Consider the following 12,234-nt stretch of genomic DNA (forward strand, 5'->3'; position numbering starts at 1 on the left):
AAGTTAAGAACGGATTATCAATATCCTAGCTAAAATATGGCATGTTAAGATCAAAATTTCCCAACAAAATCCATTTTTGCCCATCGTTCCCCATAAAATTCGTGTTTGTGTCTTATATTTTGCTTCTCACCCAGCCTCGTCTCATTAAAATTCCACAGGCTTATTGGCAATTAAATTCTGTAAACAAAATCATACACGGCGACAGCAATAAACAACAAAAAAATTACCTATTTTAGGTACGTTGCGTTATAAATTTAATTACCACTTGCCATGCACAGATGGATGGATAGACGGATGAATGGCTTGCTGGCTGGCTGGCTGGCTGACTATTTAGCTGACAGACTGACTGACTGCCTGGCTAGGTGGATGTTTGAATGTTAAGAAACAGAATATTTCAGCACATCATTAAAACGACAATGATAAAAATCAATTTTGATTGCCACCAACAGCAGCGGCAGCAGCAAAATTGCTCCTTTACACCAGAGCGGACATGTAGTGTAGGGGGGGCCAACCACATATAAATGATGTTTTGTTGTGAAAATTAAATTTAATGATCATTGCGAAGAAAAATTAATGATGTAGAAAAATAAACTAACGGGATTTAATGTTTTTTGCGAATTTATTTTAACTCTTTTTTCATAGCTCATGATAGCCATCATTCCCAGTTGATGAATAATAAAATAACGGCCACTAAAATTAACTGATCAGTTTCCATTAATTATTCCTTTTCAAAAAACAAAAAAAAAAAACGAAAAGTAACACCAGGGTGAAAAATATGCAAATAATGTTTGAAAAAATACCCAAAAAGAGAGTCAGCCAATAGAAAAGCACAGATGAAAAAATATCGCTCGATAATTGCCTATTTCAAGCGAGAAAACGTTGGCCATCATTAGTCAAAGAAATGAAATGAATGAAAAACAAAAAACAAAAATAACAGAGAAAGAAAGATATACACAAAAGAAAGCTATGATAGCAAAAAAAATGGTGTATGAACAAACGCTAAGAACCAATCAAGGCTTTATTGTTTGGGTGTCTGTGTTAGTATAGTAAGGTCGTTGTTTGGCCGCAAGCTAGCTAACTGCCGCCAATGTTTAGAACGGAGGAGTGGTAGTGTACGAAGAAAGATAGAAAGAAAGTTGAAAGACCTTTTGCCGTCTCTTTGCTAAGTTGGAGCGGTCATTGGTCTTTTCGTCTAATAATCGGCTAGATCGTTTGCTATACCTTATATATTACTATGTGATTGTGGGTATAGAGGGTTTTTATCTTACTTTTTTTTGCACGGAAGCAAAAATGATAGGCATGGGACTTTAGAATCGGGTCAAATGCATTTATATATTATTATGTGATTGTGGCTATTGTCTCGCAATTTTTCTTCCAAGAGCAGTAATTCTAGGCATATGACTATGAAATTAGGTAAAATGCATTGTTTGGAGGTTTACTGCAATTTTTTGAAGGAAACTTTTTGCAAAAATCGTCAGAAATAAATCTGGACACCAATTTCCCAGGGACCAATGAAGCAAATGTTCACCTTTTCGGGTAATATGCCTTTGTTTACTATTTTTATTTAAACATTCTGAAAATGTATTTTTCTTGGAGTCAAGCTATTTTTTACATCCTTTCTTCTTGTTACCATTTATAACATTGTGCAACAAAAATAATAGATTACGAAAGTAGAGCTAAAATACAACACACGTGTATCGGCCCTTTAAAAGGTTACATGGCAAAATAACTAAAATATTGGGCGAAAGTTGCCACCTTCTCCACATGTTGGAAAATTTTCGGATTATGATTCTTTGATATCAGTACCTTTTAAAAAATTGCGAGGATTATTTTAGTAGAAAATATTTACTCCGCGAAAGGAGGTGAAATTGTTGTTATTAGATAAAGTGCAGGAGGAATTAGTTTGCCTTTGGCCAAGATGAGCAGCAGGAGGATGAATTGTACTCAGGAAATGATATTGAAGAAAGGAACCTATTTTTGGATCAAAATAACCAGAATTTAATCCAAATCTTAGAATTGGTAAAATATTTTAAAATAAAAAATTAATTAATAAAATATTGGACACAACAATTATTATTATTATTATTATTATTATTATTATTATTATTATTATTATTATTATTATTATTATTATTATTATTATTATTATTATTATTATTATTATTATTATTATTATTATTATTATTATTATTATTATTATTATTATTATTATTATTATTATTATTATTATTATTATTATTATTATTATTATTATTATTATTATTATTATTATTATTATTATTATTATTATTATTATTATTATTATTATTATTTATTTTATATATCTTTAAACCATGGAGAACCTTTGTCATATTTTCCAAATTATTTAGCTTAATCTGGTTCATTACGGCGTAAAACGCCTTTTCTCAGAATATTCCAATCTTGGTCCATATTTCTGATCTTACAAATGTTGCAAATGTTGGTTTTTCGGGCCTGAATTTCATTTGGTCTTGGGCCATAAGAATTTCCAAGATGTAGTAACATTTATGCTCCTACTAATTTTTATAGGAAATATTCAATGGGTTTCGGGTCCAAATTTCACCTTATCTTGGACATTAAGGATTACCACAACTAGTTACATACTCTTTACCCCAATTATCTAATACTTGTAACTTAAGTTGCTCTTGCGTCTCTAACAAAAGATATTTTACAACAAGTATGTAGTACAATATATGTGTTGCCTACAAACTCTCTTGTAGAACATTAAAAAAGAAAACACCGACAAACATCGGTGAAATATGCGTTTACTCTTCTTCGACGTCTTTGTCTATCACGTTCTTCACACACATAACACTTGTTTACCTTCTAGCTGTTACACTTGCATAATTATTGCAGTTATCACCTTACTTGCTTGGTGGCAAAGAAAGAATAAAAATAAAAAAAACATAACACAACAAAAATGACAGTTATAACGGATGCACTCTAGTGCAACAATAACACCATCACAACAACAACACCATCCAGATAATAGCAAACAATAATAACAAAATATTGTCATTATATTCCGTCAAAAGATGAAGATGATCACCATCCATCGCCCAGCGGTGTGATCATGACAAATCATGATAATCAACAATTTTCATGGTAAATCACATTGTCGCTTGATGGGCAACCTTTTACGGTAGAGCCCATGAAAAATGGCAACAACAACAATGCAACTTGCTGTAAAATCTAATTGCATTTGCTCTTGAAAAAAAAAAAAAAACGTAAAACCCAGCGGAGTTATAACGTTTCTAAAGTTAGCATGAATGGACGACAAATGTACAAAACTGACAATGTCATGGGACAGTTGCTATTGTCTATCAAAAGAAGAAAACAATTGCTAATGTTTGCAATTAATAATGTTTTGATTAACTGCCATCATTCACAAACACACAATATCTTAAAGGAAATAAACATCAACATTTTTATAAATTTAAATATTTTTCGTTGTGTGGAGGAAGCACCCCAAAAGAAATTTTTTAATTTTTACCAAAATAAGTTTTCTCTTTGAAATACTGGAATATAGACATAATGGAGGAGTATTAATATTATCGCATCAAGAGTTTCTATTCATACCTAAGGACCTAAAAATAGTTGATTTGTTTGACACCCATTAAAATTTTATAAAAAGGGAGAGGGAGAAACAGAAAGAGAAAGAAAGTAGAGTTACTTGAACATATGTTCGAGAGGGATCTCGCATTAAGGTTTAATATTGTGTAACATGTCAATAATGTTTGGTCTTAAGTCTTTTGTTATATCTTAACATCCGAGCTAAAATATTATCCCGTCCAGGGTTTCCATTAATACCTGGGGACCTATAGACAGTTGCTTTGATTGAAGATTGGTTCATCATGCATATCCATTAACGTTTTTAAGAGATGGAGAGGGGCAAACGGAGTAGAGTTTATTGAACATATTTTTGAGGGAGATCTCGCATTTAGGTTAAATATTGAGCAACGTATCAAGAAAGTATGTGTCTTAAGTCTTTTGTTTTATCTTGTCATCAAAACTATAATGGAGGCGTGTAATATTATCTCATCTAGGGTTTCTATTCATACCTAGGGACCTATAAAAATTGCTTCGTTTGAAGATGGGTTCATCATGGATATCCATTAGCATTTTAGAGAGAGGGAGAGGGCAAAAGAGAGTAGAGTTTCTTTAACATATGTTTGAGAGGAATCTCATATTTAAGTTAAATATTGAGCAACGTATCAAGAAAGTATGTGTCTTAAGTCTTTTGTTTTATCTTGCCATCAAAACTATAATGGAGGCGTGTAATATTATCTCATCTTGGGTTTCTATTCATGCCTAGGGACCTATAAAATTGCTTTGTTTGAAGATGGGTTCATCATGGATATCCACTAGCATTTTAGATAGAGGGGGAGGGCAAAAGAGAGTAGAGTTTATTTAACATATGTTTGAGAGGAATCTCAAATTTAAGTTAAATATTGAGTAACGTATCAAGAAAGTTTGTGCCTTAAGTCTTTTGATTCATCTTACCATCAAAACTATAGTGGAGGCCTGCTAATATTAACTCATCTTGGGTTTCGATTCTTTCCTAGGGACCTATAAAAATTGCTTTGTTTGAAGACGGGTTCATCGTGGATATCCATTAAGATTTTAGGGAGAGGGAGAAAGAGAGTAAAGTTTATTGAATATATGTTTGGAATTCGATAAACCCTTCTGGCAAGTAGCACTACAACCGTGTTAGATAAAGAACTATTAATTTTAATTCTATCGAAATATATTTGGAAAAAATCCAACAACAAGCAATTATTTTCAATTATTCAACACGGAAATTTAGTACATTACAATTGTATTTGTTGCTCATTGTCAAAAAAATATGATTTTTTTTTTAAATTATGGTCCACAACATCATAATCTCAGATTAATGTGACAACCGGCCGTGTAAACATGTTAATACATTGACAAGGTCAGGTAATATGTTTCTGGTATTTAGAATTGAACTAAGAAATTAAAAAAAAAACACATTTTTTTATAAGACTACAAATGATTTGCAACAATGGACAATAATTACAAGTTATTATTTGATAGAAGTTGAAAAACAAACATATGTATGTAGGCAATAATTGGATGACATTAAATCTTAATAAACAATAAGGAAAAATAAACAACATAGGCCCATATACAAACAATATAAGAGAGGAAGCAAAATATTGAAAAAAAAACACCCAGTTATTTTTACCACTCAAAAAACGAAAGACTTAGAAAACAAACTTTAATTATTGGGAGAAGTAATTGGAAGAGAGAAGAGAAAATGCCTGGTTGTGTGTAGACATTTTTGTTTAATGAATCCACTTTACTTTCTTTTGCTAGAGAAAATCTCAATAACAAATTGCCCATTTGTTTTATATTTGTTCGAGTATTTTCATAATTGAAATTTTCTTTTTATTGAATAATTTTAGGCATTTTTTTGCATTTTTCTGTGGAGCTATTTTTTCTCCTCTCTACAAGAGTCAATGATGTGCATCATTTTGACATGCAACTTTGTTTGAGATTGTAATACAGAATTTGAAAAAAAAATAACATCAAGAAGATCAAAAGGGGGTTCTGCAATAGATATGGAGACTATGTCAGCAAATGTAATCTAACTAAATATTTTTGGGAAGAACAGAAGCACCAGAATTTTAAAGCATTTAAATAGCAACAGATGGAGAGAGAGATAGAAAGAGAGTTTATTGATCACATGTGTGGGAGGCATCTGCGTTAAATTCTAAGACGATTTAGCCCTGTCCGTCCGTCTGTTGTAATCATGCTAGAGTCAAAAGGAATAAAGACAGGAAGCAGATCGGTCTTTTGCTGCTGGCAGATCACATTTGAAGATGGGATATATCGGTCCACGATATCATATAGCCCCCATATAATCGTAACAGAAAATTGTCTGTGCAGGTCCACGTTCTCGTATAGCCCTCATACATCGGTACCTCCAAAAATTCGGTATTTTAATGATTTTAGCGACATTATTCATCGTAGTTGTTTCAAATTTCGAATTTTGAGTTCGTTATGGGTACTACAGCCCATAACAAAAATTGCGATTTTAGGTACAATATTCAATGGAATTGCTTCGAATTTCGTATTTAGAGTTCGTAATGGGAACTACAGCCTGTGACAGAAAATTTTGTATGCCGGTCTACGTTCTCGTAAAGCCCCCATACATCGGTACCTCCCTATATGCGGTATTTTGATGGTTTTATCATATTATTCACCAGATTTTTTTTAAGTTTCCTATTTAAATATTGTAATGTCCCATGACAAAAGTTGACTCTGGTCCACGCCTTCGCATAGACCCCAATATAATAATGGTTATATTTGGTATTTTTAAGAATTTAACAGAATTTCTAACGGGTTTTATTTTTTATTTGAAAATTTCCAAATTAGTTCCAAATGGTGGAGGGTATTCAAAGTTCGGCCCTGAGTTTCCCGCAATAAGAAAAAAATATTCGAATTTTGGGTCACGGGGGTACATCCGCCAAAATCAAATATTTGGATTTGAGTGTTAAGTATTGAAATTCTTCAAAAATCAGTTTGGCCAGGAAAATTTAATTCAAAACCACAAAACATTCATTGTTCGAATCGACTAGAACATTTTAGGACAGCCACCCAAATATGAAGGAAGTTAATATCAGCAGAGACAGAGAGAAAGGTTGAAAGAATGAGGACAGAGTTTATTCATACGTTTGAGAGGGATCTCCCATGTGGGTTTAATATTGTTTTACATCTGAAGAAAGTTTGTGTCTTAAGTCTTTCGTTTTATGTTTTATCTTATCTGTGGAATTTGTAATTTATTATTATTTTTTTTTATTTATTTATTTATTTTTTGTTTTTTTTTTTTTTATTGAAAGTTATTTTTCATACTCTAATGAAAGTTGTCTAATAATCTAATGAAAATAAATTCCATATTTGGAAATAAATACAGTTTTTAGAAGGTTTGTGTCTTAAGTCTTTTGTTTTTAACAACAATTCAAATTTCCACCTGAAAATCTAATGTATTTGAATTTAATTTGGATTTGGGTGTTAAGTATTGAAATTCCATAGAAAATCAGTGACGGGAAACTAGTCAGTTTGAATTTAGGGTCTACATCCCTCTATATGTTGACCTCAAAATTTGGATATGGGTTTTAAGTTTTGAAATTCCATAGGAAATCAGTGGCGGGAAACTAGTAAGTTTTCGGCAGGAAAATTTAACCAACCAAATTGGAGGGAAATAAGGGATTCAGATTGTCGTAGGGTAATAAAAATTGATTTAATTGTTTTAGAAGAAGGAAGTTTGTGTCTTAAGTCTTTTGTTTTGTCACCTTTAGTAATTATCAAACATTTATAACAATTACTAATTGGATGTTTCTATTTATCTCTCTCATTGCAGGTACATTCACAACAACAACAACAAACACAATATTTTACACAAACACAATTATCGCCATTTAAGACAAATTTAAAAAATAGTCGATTTCGTAACGAAGTATTTTTCATAAATTTGGAAGATGGCTATTTCGGTTGCCAAGTAAATGCGTCCAGCGACTATTTACAATTATACGAACTATCGAAATTATGCGACGGTTCCCAAGACTGTTATCTGGGTTCCGATGAGCTGAGCAAAGAGCTCAAATGCACAAGTAAGTTGAAGTGAACTGAAAACCGTTCTCACATTATGTCAAGAGTCATTATTCAATTTAATGTTTTATTATTTCCTTTTCTTTCCAAATAATTTCACCCAAAAAAACAACAACAACGACAACTTAGATGACTGTGATAAAGATGGCACTCAGTGCATAAATGGTGTGTGTTTGAATGGTGTTTGCCATTGCAACGATGGCTGGGGTGGTTGCAATTGTAACGATCAAGGTAAGTAAAATGTCAAAAACAAAAAACCTTAAATGTCATCATGTTAATGATGATGATGATGATCATTATCTTGCCTTTGATGGAATGCCATGAAGTTAATGGGGGATATTCTCTTTTTCTTTTTTTATGGCAGATGAAAACGAGTGCAAATCACGTCCCTGTGATGTATTTGCCCACTGTACGAATACACTCGGCAGTTATACGTGTACCTGTTTTCCAGGCTATCGTGGTGATGGTCATCGTTGTGAAGGTAAGTTGAATTGTTTTTTTGGTACTTTATTTTTATTATTTTATTTTATTTGTAAAATAATGCAATTTTATATTCCTAACATCTGACAAAGAGAAATACACAAACAACAAAAACTTCCGCCCATCTAAGATCGGTATAAACCAAAGCCCAAGGAGAACAATACCCAAGCAAAGATACAACAACGACAACAAAATTATCATTTATATATAACTTTTTTTACAATGGCATTAGCATGAAACTGGAAGAAATGTTATACCATAAACATATTTCAAGCATAAAGTTTTACACTCATTGTGTACAGCAAGGCACATAACACATTATTATTGTTGTTGTGGTTGTTGTCGCTGTTGTGCTTGGTTGTTTGTGTAGTTTTCTTAACGGTTTTTGAGAAATGTATAGCTTCCAAGCACACACCAACCAACAGCGCAACAGACCTTAGACCACATAATGATAGTCAACACCAGTCAAGTTGGGTATCTAACATTCTCAGCAAACTGCCATCATAATACTACAACAAGAATAATCACAACAACAAAAAGCGCGCGCACACACACACACACATACACAAACAACAATAATAATTTTCAGATTTGTGTTACTCTCGCACACTCACTCACACACACACACATTCATCCGGTCCCATAACAGCTACTGGGCCATAATCTAGCCTGGAACATGTTCATCTTTTTGTGTAGCTATCTGTCTAGAATATGAAATGAAAAGGTAACCAAAGCTAGAAAAAAACCAACAACAACAATGTACAACAACAAAAGTAAAATAATTCAAGCTATAAAGTCATCGACGATGATAGTATCAGTTGTTATTCTTATGCCATGTTCAGAGATCTGCCGACAACATCGTCTTTTTCGCCATTCCTAAGGTGAAGGAGAACGCAAACGTAACAGAACGAGATTTCTTCGTCTGACTAAAAAGTAGCAATGACGAAAACAATTTTCATTGTTAGAACGACCGGCAATGGAAAGGTGACACCATTTCCAGGGTGAATTTGTTAACAGCAAGTAGTTATTTTCGATAAAATGGGGCCAAATTGGAAGAAAAGGGGGCGACCACGATTTTTTTTATTTAGATCGACGAAGTTGAAGGAGTCGACTTTTTCGTTCTAATCAAGAATCAATTAGTCTAAAAGTCGATTTTTTCGACAAAGAAACTAGGACTTAAGGGAAGCTCTCAGCCTTAATGTAAAGTTGTATTCTTAACCTGCTTTCTGAATCATTAAAATTACAACATTTTTGTATGGTGCTATTTTCCAACCCAAGATGATCCGATTTCTTTAAGCGAAACCAACCAGGTCTTAAGGGGTAGCTCTCAGATTGTATGTAAAATTGTATTCTCATCCTAATTTCTGATCCATGAAAATTACATCATATTCGGATGATGCTATTTTGCATACCAAGATGTTCCGATTTTTTTCCTAAGGGGGAGCTCTCAGATTGAATGTAAAATTGTATTCTTATCCTGATTTTTTGCCTAATAAAAAATACAAAATATTTGGATGGTGCTATATTCCAAACCAAGATGTTGGCCATTACAAAATCTTGCAAATAACTAGGACCTTAGGGGCAGTTGGTTTGGAGCTTGTATTTAGTTGGAGCTAAGCTTCCTCCATGTGGTGTTTGACAGACGGGCGGGAGGTTAACAGTTCCTAGTGGAGACCGAATCCTCTTCGGAACTTCAGAAAATTGAAACATTCCTCCAAGGGCATAACTTAGTTTCAGTTTTTGATTGCTCTCAGTTTCCCTTATACACTCACCGCAATAAATCCGCAGGTTCTGCATTCTTTTGATGTACCTTAAGTATATATGTAATATTTGTTGAATAACAAATTTGATTCCTGTAGCACTTCTTGCTACCACCGAACAAAAGCTACGGCTCTATACCTCATTCTCTGCCATTTTACCCAACTGATTTTGTTAAGATACAATGAGGAATTTCGTGGCTGTGACACTTGCCTTCTCTGTACTTGAGGCAAAGTTTTCGCCCAAAGAATTCTGGGAACAGTATTTTTTGAAGGAGTTTGAGGAGAGGCTTGATTAATTCTCCAAATGACCAGAGTCTTTTACAATATTTTAGCTGGTGGAGATTCTCTAAATTCCCGAAATTCGAGTTCAACTTCGAGCAGAAATAAACCTTCGAGTATAAGAAATAAATGGAGTATACTCAATTTTTCTATGCCACTCGAATGAGTGGCTCGTTCTCGAGTGGTTTAGCTCTTGTTGAGTGTTTGGCAGCCTTTTCTCTTCTTGGAACCTTGTCCGCCTAAGAGCAATTAGATTTAAAGTCCAGATTTCAATTTGAGATTTCAAACAAAGGATTGTTGCCCATACAGCTGCTTCTCTACCATTGTTTGTGTTGTATTGTATTTTGTTCAGATCTCCAGAATACTCGCTCACATTCGAGCAAGTGAAACTCGCTTTCTTTATTTTCTATGCCCCTCGAATAGAGATAATGTTTTGCTCTTTTTCGAGTAAGAGTGTGGGAACTCTTTTCGAGTGTTTGAAAGTTGTTTCTCTTCCGGAGCCCAGATTCTCTTTTGATTTGTTTTGCCATTTATTGCCCAAGCAGCGGATTTTCTAGCTTTGTATTATTTTTTATATAAAGCTCCGAAATACCCGAAATGCTTCGCGAGAACTCCAAAATGATAAAGAAAGGCTGAAGAGTAAGCTTCTTTAAAAATGCATACTCTTCGACCACTCTTACTCGCGAATAAAGAAAAGTGCTTTGAAACGGAACAAAATAGTGAAGAGTAAACTTCTTTGAAATCTCGTTCTCATTCAATACTTCGACTCGATGTTAGATAGAAACTTTTGGTTCGTAGTCTTCGATTGGTTAAAAATTCATAGCATTCTTCATATATTTTCAGATTCTTTATATATTTTCAATAATATTCAATATCGAGCAGCTTTTACAAGAACTTCGCCCGCCATAGAAAAAAATAGAAAAATGCTTTAAAAAAATAAACCCATTTTTCCCAAATATATTCATCAATTTCTACTCTTCACCCTTCTGTTTTTATTTTCCCTTGGTCTATTCTCCCTTTGTATTTAAAACCCTGGCTCATTGTTATTCATTGATTTTATTTGTATTCGTGATGTCCCCCTATCTGTTTGATGGCAACTGGCAGCTTTAGCATTTAAAGCATTGTTTTGTAAGATTATGTAATACTTAAATGTAATGACATAATAAAGTAAGAAAACTACAACAATACAAGAAAACATATGCAACAAAGCCAAGGAGGGGGGAAGAGAATATGCACACCCCAAACAAACAATACACACCTCAAACAACAACATCCATTCTTTGGCCAAACAATTATTTTTTAGGAAAGGAAACTTGACTAAGAAATTATTTCGACTGATAGATGTGCCTGCATCCGCAAAAGTCTATCAGACAAGTTCCGTTTAAAAATGATACCACTGAGTACCATGTTCTAATTAATTGTTAATAAGAATCTATGGCCTTTTATTCTCCATCTTGATTTTCAAGATAATCAAATGACATTTACTTCGAAATCCAGCAAAAACAACAACCTGTTTGCAAATTTCTTTAAATGATGAAATTTTAATGATTGCACAGGTATGTATGTCTCTGAGTGAGTGTTTGGTATTGAAAATGTTAGACACGCATTGTGTTTAAACACCATCTATGGTTATTGGCTAATTTGTTTCTATTACAATTTAAACAAAAGACTTAAGACACAAACACGGTATGCTATCCGCCACATCACAGATGGAGCAAATGCGCTGCTCTCTTTGTCAAACCTTAAACAAATCAAAACCTGGCGATCTATTTGGTTATTCCGTAAATTACATTAGCTTAAAACAGCATCAACAGCAATGCTCATGTAATTTACTTTCTTCTCTCCCATGCCATTCCATCCCGGGAGGCAATGAAGTTCTATTATGGTTTATATGTATTTTTGTATTTGGTGTTTACATGCTCCCGTCGTCATTGTCATTGTCGTTTATAGGCATTTGTTTGTTTGTTTGTCTTTCTATGATTTCCTTATTCCCCAGATGCCAATATAATTTCTTCCACTAATCATAACAAGCCGTTGGCTTTCTTTTGTTGAGAACTTCCCG

The 12,234-nt window shown here is 33.3% G+C and overlaps 1 protein-coding gene across 1 annotated transcript in view; it reads left to right on the top strand.

The window, feature by feature from the left end:
* LOC101893139 (uncharacterized) overlaps positions 1-12,234 on the top strand; it is a 223,558-nt gene that overhangs the window by 81,584 nt on the left and 129,740 nt on the right. Inside the window, 3 exon segments of the mRNA XM_059131727.1 lie at positions 7,406-7,655; positions 7,783-7,884; positions 8,018-8,134. Coding sequence (XP_058987710.1) covers positions 7,406-7,655; positions 7,783-7,884; positions 8,018-8,134 — 469 coding nt within the window.

This window comes from Musca domestica, unplaced genomic scaffold (assembly GCF_030504385.1).
Source record: "Musca domestica strain aabys unplaced genomic scaffold, Musca_domestica.polishedcontigs.V.1.1 11, whole genome shotgun sequence".
NCBI classification, from domain to species: Eukaryota; Metazoa; Arthropoda; class Insecta; order Diptera; family Muscidae; genus Musca; species Musca domestica.